Genomic DNA, 18,427 nt, shown 5'->3' on the forward strand with positions numbered 1-18,427 from the left:
TCTACGTGTAGTAAAACACACAATGGGAGAAGATTAAGACTTTAAGACTGATCATTCTTGCTTATTTAATTCAAACATACACACACCAGCAGAGTTATCAGCCATAGATATGCATGCAACAGTGCAATATTATTTAGCTACTGCATATACATATATATATAGATATTTTACTTTGGGCTTCATGCAACACTGGACCGTCACTGATTTACATTTCTCAATGAATGCTGATCTCAAAACGTGAAATAACTTAATTACATCTCTGCCGCAACAAAGCACACTATAACAATGAGGAGGAATAAAATTATAAATAAATAATACAAAATATTTTACATCTTCTGCATCCTATCAACATGAACATGTTTATAACATGCACCAGCACCAGGAGCTGCCAAAAACTACTTTAAAGAGAAAGGAGAAGAGGATTGTAAAGACTTGTGTGTTCCAGCTTATTTGCTGTAGTTGAGTGTGTGAAAGAACATTACAGTACCTCACAGCATCAGATACTCCACTCAGAACATTTTACAGTGAAATCCCACAGGGTATAGCAGTCTCTCTTTGTACTCCCATGTATGTGCACATGTGTACGTGGAGCTCAGGTGAAGTACTTGCAGCCAGTCGAATCGATGAAGCAGGAATCAGTACATTTGAGCTGCCCAAATGTCCTGAGGAAACAGAAGGAAAAGAAACATAAAACATCAGCTTTAAGAGTACATTTAGCGTTTAAAAGACTTCAATCAATGTAGTGGAATCTAATGCTTTACGAATATGTCATATATAATAATAATAATAATAATAATAACAACCAATTATATTTCTCACTTCCACCACCCCCACATTTCACTGAGGAAAAGTCCCCGAGGCCCCTTTCCCTAAGGCCATGGCTCTCTGCTTGGACAGCGTTTTACCTCCTAATGTACACACTTCTGAAATGAAGGCTGTCTCAATAATTCCTTAAGCATGCTCTCTACTGAGAAGCCTTAGAGTTTTTTCACTGCATGTTATCTACTTGACTTGGCTTTTCACCGCTTCAGTCTGGCCCCTGGCCCCTGAAACTGGGTACTTTTTTACTCCCTTGCTATCGTTTCCAAGCGAGACAATTACTGACTAAACATGACGTGTAATCATTGCAGAGTGCTGATTGGCCAGAGAGACTTGTCAATCACAACGAAATGTAGACATCAAGCACAAACAAGGCATTTGCAAGATCTCAAAGCTACAGCAGATATCACATCAGTTTTTAATCAGACAGAAAAGGGACCAAAAGTGAGCAGAGTTAAACCGAGTAGGCAGTGGAAAAGCTCCACTACTGTGAAATAATTTTAAGGAAGCATCAGGTGCATGCCAAGTTGCTTTATATTCTGTAGACAGCTGAATGTGCTGACTGTTGTTACTCCTCATGGAGTGTTTAGAAGAAAGTTACCTCAGAGAAGCTCAGACCGAGAGCATTAATTAGCTCTTGTGATTTTAAAATTTAAATTTTCTCACCGCAGCACATCAACGATATGGTGATATATCTAATACCACTGGAAAGCCTATTAATTTCCCTTTTAAATGGTGCCTCATTTGTAAGGAACATGCTTTTGTGGGATGAGCAGTAGAGATGAGTATGTGGGTTGCGCCCATGAAAAATTTGCCAAATCCTCTCTGCCAATGCCAAACGGCTTATTCTGCCACTGAATCGTTTGGTGTTTGGTGACTGGATGATTGAAGTTTGAAGAAACAAGACGTATTTGTAATTTAACAATTTATTATTTTAACAAACAGCAGCCTCAATAGCATGTGTAAGAACCATACACAGCCACAACAGTCTAGCACCTCCTGAATGTACTGAAATGTACAGGAGTTGGACAATGAAACTGAAACACCTGGTTTTAGACCACAATAATTTATTAGTATGGTGTAGATCCTCCTTTTGTAGCCAATACAGCATCAATTTGTCTTGGTAATGATATATACAAGTCCTGCACAGTGGTCAGAGGGATTTTAAGCCATTCTTCTTCCAGGATAGTGGCCAGGTCACTACGTGATGCTGGTGGAGGGAAACGTTTCCTGACTCGCTCCTCAAAACACCCCAAAGTGGCTCAATAATATTTAGATCTGGTGACTGTGCAGGCCATGGGAGATGTTCAACTTCACTTTCATGTTCATCAAACCAATCTTTCACCAGTCTTGCTGTGGGTATTGGTGCATTGTCGTCCTGATACACGGCACCGCCTTCAGGACACAATGTTTGAACCATTGGATGCACGTTGTCCTCCAGAATGGTTTGGTAGTCCTTGGCAGTGATGCGCCCATCTAGCACAAGTATTGGGCCATCACTGATCCACCCCCATACTTCACTCTGGGCATGCAACAGTCTGGATGGTACGCTTCTTTGGGGCTTCTCCACACCGTAACTCTCCCGGATGTGGGAAAAACAGTAAATGGACTCATCAGAGAACAATACATGTTTCACATTGTCCACAGCCCAAGATTTGCGCTCCTTGCACCATTGAAACCGACGTTTGACATTGGCATGAGTGACCAAAGGTGTGGCTATAGCAGCCCGTCCGTGTATATTGACCCTGTGGAGCTCTCGACGGACAGTTCTGGTGGAAACAGGAGAGTTGAGGTGCACATTTAATTCTGCAGTGATTTGGGCAGCCGTGGTTTTATGTTTTTTGGATACAATCTAACATCCCTTTCAGACAGCATCCTCTTGTGTCCACAGTTAATCCTGTTGGATGTGTTTCGTTCTTCTTGGTGGTATGCTGACATTACCCTGGATACCGTGGCTCACGAAGACTTGCTGTCTTGGTCACAGATGCGCCAGCAATACGTGCACCAACAATTTGTCCTCTTTTGAACTCTGGTATGTCACCCATAATGTTGTGTGCATTGCAATATTTTGAGCAAAACTGTGCTCTTACCCTCTGCTAATTGAACCTTCACACTCTGCTCTTACTGGTGCAATGTGGAATTAATGAAGATTGGCCACCAGGCTGCTCCAATTTAGCCATGAAACCTCTCACACTAAAATGACAGGTGTTTCAGTTTCATTGTCCAACCCCTGTATGTCTATATTGGCAGTGAATAGACACTGCATGTTTCACTCACAAATACATCAGGAGATGTTAGCTGTTATTCATAATCAGCAGAAGCTGATTCATCCACTGAAATGTTGTACAGTTTCATGAATCAGATTTGGAGCAGGTCCTCCCATGACTCTGTGCTCTCACCTACGCAACCATGAGTTTGTGCTCTACCCAGGAGAACAATTGCCTACAAGGACACATGTTGTGAACTGGAGTGTGTACGAGAGCCTCAGATTTACACTTGTGTGTGTTTTTGGATACGGCACATACCCTGGTAGGTACGTCTTGCAAGTCTGATAGCCAAAATCCTTCCCATCACACTCCTCAACCCCCTCACGACGATATCCATCTCCACAGTAAGCTTTCTTACAGCCTACAGAATAAAAGAATTGAGCTGATAAGTGTCATCTTATACATAACAATCCTATAGAAAACACTCTGTGGTCTAGAATAGAAACAGTTAATGGCTGTACAATGTCAGTAACCTACCCACACAGTCATCTGTGACCACCTTGTTTCCATCATCACATTCCTCCCCATTAAGTGGCTGCACCTCTCCATCTCCACACAACCACATTCCTTCCCTCGCCCTCTCTGTTGCCTGGAATGGGAGCAGCTGTAAAAAAATAAGTAAATTAATAACAATCCAAACAATGATTTTATTACAGTAGCAAACAGTTACAATGCTACTGTCACAGTTCTCACTGCAGACACAGACATGAAACAATACCTGAATTGGCTGCCATCCATCAATGTCTTTAAAGTACAGAGATCTTTGATCCTTGCGGAAGGCAAGAGCGTTGTCTGTGTTCAGGTTATTCAGCTCCTTCTCACTGTTCACCACAAATATCTGTCAAAAAGTACATTAATACTAAGTGATTCCTACAGACACTGAATTGGATCTACAATGATCAGCTGTAACATAAAAAAACCTTCTTGTCTCACTGTTCATTCTCTCAGCTCCACTGATGATGGAGGAGAACTTCAATGGTTAGGACCATCGCAGAGCATTTATTTTTTAGGTGGTGGATCATCCTTAGGGCTGCAATGTCGCTAACATTATTGTTGTGCATTAGTGTGAGTTGTGCTGGAGTAAGTGGATCAGACTCAGCAGTGCTACTGGAGTTTTTATAAACTTCAGTGTCACTGCTTGATAGAGAATAGTTCATTCATTCATTCATTATCTGTAACCGCTTATCCAATTCAGGGTCGCGGTGGGTCTAGAGCCTACCTGGAATCATTGGGCGCAAGGTGGGAATACACCCTGGAGGGGGCGCCATTCCTTCACAGGGCAACACAGACACACACTCACACCTACGGACACTTTTGAGTCGTCAATCCACCTACCAACGTGTGTTTTTGGACTGTGGGAAGAAACCGGAGCACCCGGAGGAAACCTACGCAGACACGGGGAGAACACACCAACTCCTCACAGACAGTCACCCGGAGCGGGAATCGAACCCACAACCACCAGGTCCCTGGAGCTGTGTGATGCGACACTACCTGCTATGCCACCCTGATAGAGAATAGTCCACCAGCCAAAAATAACACGGTCCTGTGGGCAGTGACCTTTGACCATTGATGGACTACAAAATGATTGACACTAGCTGAGGAGCAACAAATGAGCTACAGTCTCAAACCACAAGGTATGTGTGTCTAATAAAGTGGACTGTGAGTGGACGGTGTTTGAAAAAGGACTGAAACACCTTGTCGAATCAGTGAGTTCAGGTAGTTTAAGGTGCACACATTGCTGACACAGACATGGAAAGTGCAGTAGAATGAACAGCATTTTCATCCAATATTAACCTCTTTTTATTCACTGCCAAATTCACCTGTTAGCTATGACTCCCCCAGTCCCACCATGCTAAAAGGCCTGGAGGGTGAGATGAACATGTTTCAGACTAGAAGCTCACCGCAGAGACTTTGTCGTGTTTCCCACGGCGCTGCAGTGAAGCGCTACCAGGGGAATTCATATTAAAGGAGTTGCAGTCACACTCTCCAGGTGGACCTGGCATCCCCTTCTCACCTTTCTCTCCGACCAGATACAGGCCTGTATCACACAAAAGTCATACTTATTCACAATCCCAAACATATAAAAATTAATTCATTATACCTTTCTATGTCTGGCCACCTGAGGCAGGAATTCCAGGGGGTCCTGGGTGTCCAGTAGGTCCTGGAGGGCCTGGTGGCCCAATCACACCTGGAGTGCCAAGGTCTCCTTTAGCTCCCTGTGTAAACAGTAGAGCTGAAGTTTATTAACATTTGATATCTGACTGTCTGAATGAACACAACAACCGATACAGGAACTGGACCAAGTTCACATGCAATGATATTTGTCTATACATTGTTTGGCAACAACATCCTCTGGTAATACACTACATTTATTGGTAGAAGATTTGCTCATTGTGGTTCATTTAAATAATAAATGTATATTAAAACATTACTGAACACATCAATAACAATATGATTTATTTTCTTTTAAATAAAAAAGACCTGCTCTACAAAGATGTTCATACTTTCTGCATTCTCTGCTTCTCCTGTCTATGACCACACTTTAACAGCGGATGGATTATTGCTCGACTCACTCTCACCAATTTAGTTTTCAGTGTTAACATGTCTTTCATGTGAAAATATAGACACTGAAGCTTTAAGGTCAGGGCACTAAGCTCAAGCTCACTGACCCACAGAGCAGAACGAAGTAACTGTTAAAGCCAGAGTCAGGACAGGGACACATACAGGAAAGCTTCTCTGGCATGTAATATTAGAGTGTTGAAATATAAGAGACTGTCAGTCATGTCCGGCTAAATTGAGACACTAACATACTAGCTGCTCAGGTAATTTAACACTTACTTGCTTTAGGGTCAGTCTCTCTCTCTCTCTCTCTCTCTCTCTCTCTCTCTCTCTCACACACACACACACTCACACACATCTAATAATCTGAGGTTCTCAAATGTACGTGGTTATATTCTCATATTAAGTGCATTCTTACATCAGCACAGGGAGATGTACTGAACGATTTAGCGCAAGCAGGGCACAGTCAGATATCTCTGGATGTAACTCTGTATGCAAGTTCAAGCATGGAAAGGGTGTGTGTGTGAGACTATGTCCGCGTGTGTGTTCTAAAAATGTGATGGGTCTCTGGTGCCAGTGACCCTTATGCCGAACAAATACTGAAGGACTCACCGAGTGTTGAGTAATCACAAAGGGATTTATCCAGCCCAAAGTAGCTGGTGTGTGTATGCTGGGTTTGTGTTTATTTGTATGAGTGTATTTAAACAGAACAGAACTTTGCATATCAGCCATTGAGTGACTCAACAGAAAATATAACTCTAGAATAAACTTATATTTTATACATATGGAATATACTAAGTGTTTAAGCCAATCAGATTTGTCAATAGCATCCATTGCAATTTGACTTACCTCAACATTCTTTCAAATCTGAACAAATTTACCAAGAATAAAAACACTTAATAAAGATGACAAAGCTAAGCCTGACCCAACCCTGAGGTTATATGCAAAACAATCTGTTCAAACTGGATCTGATAACCCACATTTGTTGGGGCCTCAGGTTGGGTATTAGACCTATAAAATGCATGAGACCTCTGCATGGTGCTAATACTTTATAAAAACAAGGCTGTGTGTATGCCTGTTTGTAAGTTGTGGATAGTGTTCTGTGAATGTTTGTCGTCACCTGTTTGCCTCTTTTGCCCGGACGTCCTGTAGGCCCACGCTTCCCAGACAAACCAGGCTCTCCCTTTGGACCTATTTCACCCTGAGAGAAACACACAGGCAAATAGATAGATATTTTACATGCCTTGTTTCCATATGCAACACAAATATCCCAAGTATTTCCATAATATTCCACAGCTCATAAGTTAAAAAAAAAAGATGTTATAGTTCAAAAATAGCTGGAGGCAGCATGAATCCAGCAAAGCAGGCTACATTTAATGGCTGATATTTAGCAATGTTTGGCCTTTGGTTTATTTACTCTTCTGATACAAAGTCCATGCACATTTCCCTCATTTTACAAAACTTAGAACCAAGTGCTGGTATTAAAATCAAACACCAATGTACACACAATCAGTGAAAGATTAATAACATTTTTACCTAATTCTTCAGCCCTTACCTTCTGTCCCAGCATTCCAGCTAGTCCATTCGCTCCCTACAAATAGTCAGTTTAGACTGTTAGAAAAATATTAAACACAAATTTAAATTTAATCCAAATGTAGCTGAGCAGTTTTTAGTGCAGCTTCTCTTAGAGTTCTTTTGGTTTTTCACTGTATTTCTGAGACTAATGTGGTTAACAAGCAGTGGACACCTCAACAATTAACAAACTTGTAATAAGAGTACAGTGCATATATATATATATATATATATATATATATATATATATACACACATCATTCAGTGTCTTTACAGATCTGTATTTCTCACCTGGTCTCCCTTTGGACCTGGAATTCCAGGCTCCCCCAGCGATCCCTACAAACATCAGCCAAAAAGCGCATTAATAAATGTTTGTAAGAGAACTGTATTCACTTCTTTAATAGCAAAACCATTCAGAACCACACAAAAATGATCAAGGATGAGAAACCTTTTCTCCCTTGTATCCTGGGTGGCCCTGCATAAAAAAAGACAGAAATGGCACAAAAAACTCTTTATGAACCAATGTAATAGAGAAGAAAAATATGAAATAACTTTTTTTTATAACACTTTTTCTTTAAACTCCTATTTTAGAAGATTCCGTGACCTGAAATAAAGCTTATTAAGGAATGAGAAACAAAAGAAAGAGGTCTGCAATCAGCACTATCTTTACAAGACTACAGTCATTACAGCCTACAGACAGAGCTCTAGTCTCAGTACAAAGCTGGCATTTATGTGAAATGACTGACAGCAACCTGGAGCAGGATCCCTCTTAGCCCTCCCCCTTGTTACTATCTAATGTGCACTGCTACATCCTGCCAAATGTCTGTGGAGCTGAAACACTCAAATTAACTTAATCTCAGCTCAGCACAAGCATACATCAGCCTCTCCAACCCCACAATCTAATAACATGCAACATCAGTCATGACATTATTGTAGTATGATAATAAAGACTATAGCAGCTCAGCTACAAGGCTATCGCACAGAACAATCAAGCATTTCATATTTATTCTTAAAACGCAACTGAATGTACTTTCCTTGTGCATTTATACTTTATTATTGATGCTTAATGACTATTCCTTTCAGTAATCATTAACATAGTGGACAACATTAATACTTACATTATCTTATGTCACTCTATATCTTACCTTGGGCCCTGTTGGTCCTCTCATCCCAGGCATTCCCATTAATCCAGGATCTCCCTTCTCTCCCTGTCAGTCACAGGGAACAGGAACAGAGCTGATATGAGACCTTTCATCTGTTTATGGTTCGCCTAACGTGTGTGATGTCTTGTTTAGTTGATGCTGATTAAAACTAGGCCACACTATTGACATAATAAAGGACATACTATTTTGGGATAGCTCATGTTGTCTTTAATTCACTGCTCAAGACGGGTAACATGTCAAAGCATGTTTATTAGTGTGTCAACTATCTTCTGAGTATCTACTCTTGAAACTGGGTCATTTTATACAATACTGTAACCTACTGTAACCGTACTTTCACTTCCAAATTTAAACCTGCAAGCTACTTCCTTCAATATTTTCATTTTAATAAGAAATAATAAGAGGATATGTCTTAAATCAGAATGAGGTGACAAAAAACTGTATGTAACAATCTTACATAATTGGATAATTATAATTTAGAAAAGACAATCCACTTCATATTTTGGAACATGCATCCAACCTGGCTCACGACTGACTACCCAGATATTCAAAATCATTACTGAATGATATGTCAGTAGCACTGAAGAAATTCTGATATTCCACCACTCAACATTCTTCACATAGTAGAAACAGAATAATTTTGTATTTGCTGACTATTAAGCCTCGTGATTATTAAATAAACAATATGTTTAAGTGTTTAAAGTGTAATTACTCACTTTAGGACCCTCTGGCCCTGGAAATCCTGGAACCCCTGGCCTCCCAGGAAGACCCGGACGGCCTGTATGACCCTGCAAAACCAATGTCTATGTGCAATCATGACAAAATATATAATATCAAATAAGTTATGCTACTTTGCTAATGTTTTTAATAAGCTGGCAATGAAGCTTTTGATTTGTGAAATACATTTTCTTCACATTGATTCTGAGTTTTATGTCTTAGAGCAGCTCCTGGTGTGCCAGATGTCGACAGTAACAGTTTTAGTTGAGATGTGTACAATGTTGGTATGTCAATGCTGGTATGTCTCGTGTATCCACTCTCCTCATATGTTCCTCTCGTTTTTATGTGGACTTTTTTATTGTGCCTCTGTACAATGACAGATGTTGGCTTTTGCATCTTTCACTGATAACAGCTGACAACAAACTGGATGGTCGAGTTTGTCTTTGGCACAGATCATTTGACATCAATTTTACCCCAAAAACAATCTGAAACAAGAACTCATATGACCGTTTCACTATATGAACACATTTCCACAATCTTTCCGGCCATCCAAGATCAGCTTTGGCCCAGAGAACTCGACAGAATTTCTCTATAGAGATGATGTATGCCGTTCTCCTTCCTTATTAACGTTTCAGGTTACATTTCTTGATACAGTGACCAGGGTTCGTACAGTTTTTCCAAAGTGAAATTCAAGCACTTTTCAAGGAATTTCTAGGTCCATTTTCAAGCTTTTCCAGCACCTTACAGTTGTAGTAAACTGCAGATTTATTCAAATACATACACACTCAAAATAATAACTTCACTTTTTATATACTTTTATAAAAGGGATAATAAAAATTCTTAACTGTATTTGGTATTAACATAACAATAAGGATTTAAAAAAGAATCGAGGTTTCAAAATGTGTCACTTGTTTATAAGTAGACTTTCCTTGCTATTTTGAATGAGTCTACGTGTTAATCTTTTTAAAATTATTATTATACATTTTTTTTGCCCTGTGCTTTTGAGCATGAAATATTTAAACGTGTACATTTATATTTTCACTGAGTATTTTCCTGTATTGGCACATTCACATGTTCTCAAAAATTTTCCACTATGTACCTTGAACCTCGAGCGTGCAGACTCTCCCATTGTGAAAAGCTGCAGGTGCCTTTTGTAGACTTTGCAGAGGGCTACTCGTGGGTTTTGTTCTTGTCTTATCCATTGTTTGTATTTGTTGTTTTGCAGCTATGCAGCGCTAATTAAAACAGCTACTTTCCGATTTTTTAAGGAGTTCTCTCTAACACACTGGCAGATAACAGTCACATATTAGGTATTAGCCATCTTAGTCACGAAACGGTAGACAATTAATTAATTACTGTAACTTCTGCACCCCAGATGATATTAGATGAGTAATTGTCTTGCTACTGTGACAGAAAATAGCCACATGAGCTAGGAAGTAAAAATCCTTGAAAATGCTTGAATATTAATGGTGTTTTCCAGGTTTGAAAAGTGCTGGAATTTTGGAGTGCTTGAAAATGCTTGAAATTGTTACTGTATTTCTTTCACAAGTCGCAAACATGGTATTGGTCGCAAACATGCTATTTGAGCCAGGCCTTTTAGGTGAACGATAGAATGAACCATTCCTTTCTTTCTTTCTTTCTTTCCTGTAATCAGGGCAGAATTTTATGGTGATTTTATCCTGTGGTATAATGAAGAGCCTTAGGAACCCAAAGAGTCGGCACTTCTGGGTGAGACGAGTCAAATGATCTTTACCACATGCATTGGCGCTAGTGAGTTCGGTTTAGGCTCTGCGACTTATTTTATTTTTCCATCTAATAAGTGACCTATTCAGCCATTTGTTGTGAAAGAAATACAGTAACAATTTCAAGCATTTTCAAGCACTAGAAAATTCCAGCACTTTTCAAACCTGGAAAACACCATTAATATTCAAGCATTTTCAAGGATTTGTACTTCCTAGCTCGTGTGGCTATTTTCTGTCACAGTAGCAAGACAATTACTCTAATATCATCTAGGGTGCAGAGGTTACAGTAATTAAACAGTGGTGTCTACCGTTTCGTGACTAAGATGGCTCCAGATTTCCTGACTCTTCACAATGTTTTGACCAGTAGACCTAATTTCTTTGCAGACTTTACAAAATGTTCAACAACTTGAAACAAACTCATGGAAAATGATGACAGTGCCAATTTTCCTTTGTGTCAAGCAGCAAAAATATTATTTAGTAAATTAGGTTGTATGTAATATTGATGGGTTGGTCATAGGTGTTTACAATGCAAAATGTTTTTTACTCAGATAAATGTTTGCTTCTATCTATTGGCTCAGCTTCTCACTCAACATGCTCCACTCCCCTTCCCTTCCACTTGTTTGCTCTGTTAAGGCCATAGAACAGAGTCTGAGAATCCATCTTTCTTTTCTCAATAAGAAAACATTAATATCGTATGCAGATAAATGCAAAGCCAGCCCCATCCAAAGTGTCATTTTATGCAACTGAAACTGTTTTTCCATTTCCCTTTGTGAAACTATGAAATCTGTATTTCTACTTGGTGTACTGATGTAAAACAAAAAGTGTCTTGGTATCTATCGCCTCTGCTCCTTGTGACACTGCACATACTAATTATTGTGTATGTGCACACTGAGATGATAAAATTGTGCAACCCTAGTCCTAACCTTTCCTGTAAAAACTTTTTGGATGCTCCTTTTGTACCTTTTGTATTTACTTGCTTTTATGGTGTAACACATACTGTATGGATTTTTCATCCTTTCTTGCATTACTCAAATATAAGTATGTTACAAGCATCAAATGTATAATTTACTTATATTTACTAAATTTAATCGTTAGTCAGTGAAAACATTGGACATCTTAGCAGTGAATTCTGAAAGTAAAATAATAAAATAAGGAAATCACAGATTTGTTTTTTATTAAATCGCATTTCACAAAATGATTTTTTTCTGAAAGTGGATTTGTAAAAGACCAAGCTGCATGTCTTAAAATGGCAAGAATTGCAAAATGGAGTTTATATTTTCATGTGTTTAATATAACTAATTTGTCAGTTAAAACACCAGAAAGTTAATTTCATTTTTCATTTCATTTCAATTCAATTCTCTCTCTCTCTCTCTCTCTCTCTCTCTCACACACACACACACACACACACACACACACACACACACACCGAGTTCTCAGTATAATTAAATAGCTGTGTTCATTCCGATCTGCAGTGCGGTAGGGAGATTAATGTCTTGGTTGAGCACTAAGTGATATTGCCAGACAGTGCTGCAATGGAACAAAGCCAAGCCTTAATAGACTACAGTAATAAACAGTAAAGTGCACATCCTTCACTGCAAAATGATGCTGGGCAGACATGGGGGGGGGAGGGGGGTTGAAATGTGTGGTGTTTAAATTACTTATTTCTTGTCTTTATTTTATTACAATAGGGAGCAAATGTGGTGCAGATTATAATGTTTCAATCAACGTCACATTGTTTACAATATGATTCTGGTGAAGAAGAGTAGTTATGTGTATACACTTGTTTTGTATAGTTTTTTTTTTAATTTTGGACATATTTATCCGTGACTGACATTGAAACAAGAGGAAAATTGAGTGCAGATACAAACCATAATGCACACTAAATATCAATGTGACCCAGTGCCTAACTAGTACAATCTCTGTGGTTGTTTTCTCTTTTACATCCTAACCTCAGCCATAGATTCTCCACCCACAAGTTGACAGAGAGTCTGATACCTTCAGTGCACAAACCTGTCCTCACTGCCAGTTGCATTCTCTGTACCTGCGCATATATGCACTTACGTGTATCATTTTATACTGGCTCTGCTACTGGTCTGAAGTGAAAGACTGCCTCCACACTTCATGCCAAAATAGTAGACTCGTGATTGGTCCCCTTTTGTGTGTCAATCAAATTTCTTTTCCTGCAGTAAGGTACCAGACTCTCCAAAGAGAGATTTTAGCAATGCTAAGCTAACACTGCTGCATACTAAAATGATGTTGCCCGGAAGTAGCTAAACTACTGTGTTTGACATATTTTTAAGTACATTTACAATTTTTGTAAGCATTGCTCAATATCATAAACTCTTACCTTTGACCCTGGTCGTCCTATGTCACCCTGGAAAGAATAAGAGAGAAAGGACCACATTGTTACCACATTGTACCAAATTCAAATTGTTAAAATCTGATAACTGAATTCTTACAGATAGAATGCCTTTAATCCAATAAACACTCAAACCTTATCTCCCTTGGGTCCCTGTATTCCTGGAATGCCACTGTGTCCCTGAAATAAAGAGTGTCAGCTGTAAAAACTGTGACTAGCTATACAACTGAACAGTATGGAATACTACTCTTCGTACCTGTGGTCCTGTAGGGCCAGGAGGTCCTGGCGGTCCTGGCAGACAATGTTTTATGACCTCATCTTCATCTTTCTGACTTCCTTTTTCCACCTCCACAGATACTTGGATAACCTTAACAAATAAACACAGAAGTGATCATACTACAGCCATGTATGACCAAGAATGATTCTGACTGAGCTTTACACTGCTTTAGCAAATTCAGAAATGAACCAACAGCTCTGAGGACATGAGCTCTGAGGATCTAAACATGAGTTTGATTTAGTTCATTCCTCTGTCTTGCTATAGCCAGGTGCACCTTATGAAAAAATGCTGCTTTTGTAATTCATAGATTTTCCCCTCATTCTTCTCTTTTTTATGTCTTACAAAATATTTTACAAAAAAAAAAAAATGACCTCACCATTACTAGCAGGTACTAACTAGCACACAGTCCACAGCAATTATAGAAACACATGAGAACACAGTTATTACAAATCAAATTTCAGCATCTGGTTTACTTATGCCTGTGCACTGAGATTATACAACTATACTGAAAATCATAATTACAGCAATTGTAGTAAACATGAATTAGACAACTGTACATATACTGACACTGAAACACATTTGCTTAATTAAAATCACTTACATGTCCTCGTCTCCAGATGCTAGGAGGGGGTGGGAACAGTGGAGGTGGTGGTGGAGTCATTAGGCAACATGGGTCAAATCTTTTCAGTGAATCCAGTGAAGCCATGGCTATAATAACAAGCATGAAGATCACAAATATACGACCACAACCATAAGACGACAATGAAAGATTTAAAAGTCTTTAAAAACAGCGATGCCCAAATATGAAACTGTGGGTTGATATTAATCATTTTTATTATTTATTGTAAAAATGTTTACCCCTACCTACATAAACCTAAGTAAACGATCTGCAGGGTTACAAACGCAGTTATCTCTATGATTTTCTGCAGTAATCTAGATAACATGATACATCTCTACTTCAAAGGAAACTAAAAAAGATCATAATGTTCATAGTGTGCATATTGGCACCTTTGTATTACAGCCACCTTTAACTTTTCAGCAGTCCTTTTGTGGGATTGAACCAGAAGGGCAAGTCTTTGCTCCCCATGTGCATCAGTGAACCTTGAGAGGCCAGACTCTATTAGATTAGCGCTGAAGGAAGCTGAAAATAGACAAAATACTCAGAAGACCGTTTACTCGACTTTATCCTCCAAGGTATGAGGCTTTAACCTCTAAATATGTTCGATTTGAGCCTCAGTTCCCTGGAAAAACACCTGCTGTGTTGTGCTAAACCTCAAGTGCCTGTTAGCTGGTCAGCTATCCTTCTAAACGGTGTTGAACCGGTTTTATTTCCTGTTTTCCTGTTTTTTGTTTTTTTTTATCTTCAACACATGTCGGTATGTGCTGAGCTGAACTGTACACCCCAATACTGTATACTGTGTTAATATAATGAGAGGATATGACAAATGTGAATAATCCCTACTAACCACTACATACTGGGAACACCAACGCACAATGCTGTTTTGGAGATAATAATTATATCATAATAAAATAATATGAATATTAAAATTTGTCCCTTACTAAAATCATTCATATACTTACCCTAGCCCATTTTTTCCTGCTACCATGTGATTCCAATTTCCTATCCACTTGTTGCCTAAAATATGCCTCCCCTGGACAGGGGCCAATGTAATGAAATGTTCAATGTTATTCACTTCATCTGTGAGTGGTTTTAATTTTGTAGCTGATTGGTGCATTTTGGAATGGGTAACACCACTGCAGGAGAACAGGGTTTATTTTCTCCACTGGGCAAACACACCAGGCAAGAGTCACTGGCCAGAACTCCTAACTTACTACCCCTGTAAGACACTTTTGACACCCCTGGTCACTTCATGTGACTAATATCTGAATTGTATCCTGATAAGATATGACCTACATGCATTTACACTTCATAATCAAATGCGTCTACTGTTGGTCAGATGGGAATCTGACTGCTGTGTGGAACGAAATGTACAATTATACAGAAACCAGATACTGATCTGTTTAGTCTCTTCCTGTGCTCTGCTCAAATTCATATTAGTGTCTGTCTATATTTCTGTTAAGCATTTGTTTCTTCCAGTCCCCACCATGTGCATCCTCCATGATCCTCTTCCTCGCAGAGACAGATCACACATCCAGTGACAGACTTCATGGGGATTCAGTTGCCAAGTGGGTCTTGCAGAGACGGATGCACTTGTGCTGCATTCAAGTGATGTAGGAAACTGAGAAATATTAATTTTTCAAATTTGGACCTGAAGGTCAAGCAAAGCTGTGGGGATCATTGAGATTCTTGATGATACACGAGTTTACGAGATGTGACGTATAACGCAAACTTGTACCTCTTCTGTGGAAAATGTAGCAAATTTGCATCTGAATAATTTCATTATGTGTTTTCTGTAGATAAACGTCAAATATTTTGATCAGATTTATTCATTCATTCATTATTCATTCATTATCTGTAACTGCTTATCCTGTTCAGGGTCACAGTAGGTCCACAGCCTACCTGGAATCATTGGGCACAAGGCAGGAATACTTTTGAGTCGCCAGTCCACCTACCAACGTGTGTTTTTGGACTGTGGGAGGAAACAGGAGCACCCGGAGGAAACCCACGTGGACATGGGGAGAACACACCAAACTCCTCACAGACAGTCACCTGGAGCGGGAATTGAACCCACAACCTCCAGGTCCCTGGAGCTGTGCGACTGCGACACTACCTGCTGCGCCACCGTGCCGCCCATCAGATTTATTATTACTCAGAAAGTGTTTAGTTGTTATTTAATGATAAATCACTTTTTTGTGGGGGCTGTGCTGAGCCTTATATCTGTGAGCACAAAGTTGAGTGAATTTAGCTAAACACAGCCCAACAGTGCACACCGACACACGCGTTGACGATAATAATCCGTTTCTGAGAGAGAGCAAATTTCAGCAACTGGTGCTGGAGGAACAGAAAAGTTTGAAATAAGACGGTTCTACACCGTTTAGATGCACAGCTGGTGCTAACAGGCACTTGTGGTTTAGCACACCACAGCAGATTGTTCCGCAAACTGAGGCTCAAAACACACATATTTAGAGGATAAAGCCATATACCTGTGAGCACAAAGTCAAGTGAAGGATTTGGGGAGTATTTTGTTTATTTACATCTTTCTCTCTCTTTTAACCCAAATTCAGTGCTAAATTTACAACTGCGGTGGGCTACTGCACTTGTGTTTTTCTCCGCCCATTTTCAGTCCGTGACATTAGCAGTCATTGAGTTCCCACAGCGCCCCCTCCCTGTGGCCCTCTTAAATGACAAACATTTTAGCTGCATTCTTATAGACACAGAACAGAAATTTGACACCACACACACACGCCATAGATATTTAAGCTACAGTCCACATTTTTTAATACCGTGGTAAAGGATATTATCATTATTCTGCCCAACCCTAGTCCCACCACGCGAACACAGTCAAGTACTATATAACCACCTGGTATGTACAACCATCCGATGAGCACCCGAACACAGCATTACAATGCCATAATGTGGCTCAATTGCACCACTTCCTAAAGTGTTTCTGAACGATCAGATATGTATCTGTTTTAAATTGGTCTTGGTTCACTTACACTTGCATTTTTATATTGCAAGGCCTTATCCAGTTATATTCCTGATACTCAAGACAGATCAGGTGACCAAGTATAAACAGGGTCTAAGTGACAACACAGTTGGGATCATGTGATACAGTCAGTAAATCACTTAATTCTTAATTTGTTTTATATTTCAGACATATTTGTAGATGTTTGTATAGAATTGTGTCAAGTATTCAAATTTTTTGTTTTGCTGTATATCGGGTGCAAAACACCCGTCCTGGAGGGTGGTATATCCCTGGCATAGTGCAGGGATTTTTCTGCTCACACACACTTGTTAACTACAAGGTTTAGTGGGTGTGTTTCAGCAAGGAAATCTCCTAACTTTGCTGGATACTGACCCCCCAATACAGAGATGTGCAACCCTGCAGTAGTCTAAACATTAAATCTAGCTTTAGGAAAGGCTCTGTGCAAGCAAACCTTGAACTACTATCACCGACATTCTTCTTCTGCTTAACATTTTTATCATTAGTGATGTAAAATGATACTGAAATCATATTCATATTTACTTCCAAAAGATAGATATTTGTCCTTATCTCATTAAAGGCATTTAAAGGTGTAATACGCACACAGCTTGGCATCTTCATGTTTTAACAGTTTTCTAAAGGGATGCTTGAAGACTGCAGTTTTGTACATTGTGACCCACATTATCTCAGTTTTAATGAAAAAGGTAAAGTATATATACAGAGAATTGCATAATAAAGGCACCTGGGACAATAAGATCCCACTGTTTCATTCTGCAGTAAGAGCGATGGTAAGATTATTATAGACTGTGAACTGGAACTGTTGCCTTTGAATCATACCTTAAAATATTATACATACTGCAGACAGCAAACAGCCTGAGTCCAGACAGCCAGTCTCTCGTGTGTCTTACCTGTGGTAGGAGGCAGAATATTGTCCATGTCGCTTGTTGAGAAGCTCGACACGGAGCAGAACAGAGAGAGCAGCTTTAGCGCAGTCCTAAACAGAGCCATGTTTCTGTCCGCTGTGTGTGTGTAAAACGTCCAGAAGAGTGTCTGAGCGCTAATAAGGGACCCTCCGCCACTTCTCCTCTCCCATCTTAACGTGCTCTTCGTCCCTGTTCCAGTCTAGTTCGTACTCGTCTTCGTAAAAAGACCCCGTCTCTGAGAAAAGAGAAATGTTTTCCAGCTCTGGGAACACGAATATTATTATTACACACGGAGAGCTGACACAGTAGCCGACAGACAGCCGCTGCCAATATTAGACTCTCTCAGCCCAGTGTACAACTGGAACCAAGCCAGCCTCCACTTGGAAATGCTTGGTCAAACTAGTCCCCTCAGTGTTCTGGTAGAACT

General features: G+C 39.6%; 1 protein-coding gene across 1 annotated transcript; it reads right to left on the reverse strand.

The window, feature by feature from the left end:
* Positions 1-93: 93 nt before the first annotated feature.
* wu:fc38h03 (acetylcholinesterase collagenic tail peptide) lies at positions 94-18,427 on the reverse strand. The gene is made up of 17 exons (XM_066675137.1): positions 17,986-18,427; positions 14,074-14,180; positions 13,452-13,562; positions 13,331-13,375; positions 13,184-13,210; positions 9,094-9,165; positions 8,363-8,425; positions 7,666-7,692; positions 7,509-7,553; positions 7,201-7,236; positions 6,766-6,846; positions 5,206-5,302; positions 4,988-5,124; positions 3,805-3,924; positions 3,564-3,690; positions 3,345-3,447; positions 94-662 (listed from the first exon to the last, which is right to left on the reverse strand). Exons 1-17 carry the CDS (start codon positions 18,083-18,085, stop codon positions 593-595), a joined length of 1,368 nt encoding a protein of 455 aa, XP_066531234.1. The 5' UTR covers positions 18,086-18,427; the 3' UTR covers positions 94-592.

This window comes from Hoplias malabaricus, chromosome 6 (genome assembly GCF_029633855.1).
Source record: "Hoplias malabaricus isolate fHopMal1 chromosome 6, fHopMal1.hap1, whole genome shotgun sequence".
Lineage (NCBI taxonomy): Eukaryota > Metazoa > Chordata > Actinopteri > Characiformes > Erythrinidae > Hoplias > Hoplias malabaricus.

What these genes read in the sequence shown, in the direction of transcription:
- wu:fc38h03 (XM_066675137.1), bottom strand. Translation starts at nt 18,085, where the DNA reads ATGGCTCTGTTTAGGACTGCGCTAAAGCTGCTCTCTCTGTTCTGCTCC. An exon ending in CAGGATACAAGGGAGAAAAG is followed by an intron (nt 7,554 to 7,665) that starts GTTTCTCATCCT and finishes TGATGTTTGTAG; the next exon opens with GGATCGCTGGGGGAGCCTGG. An exon ending in GGTCACAGATGACTGTGTGG is followed by an intron (nt 3,448 to 3,563) that starts GTAGGTTACTGA and finishes TTTATTCTGTAG; the next exon opens with GCTGTAAGAAAGCTTACTGT.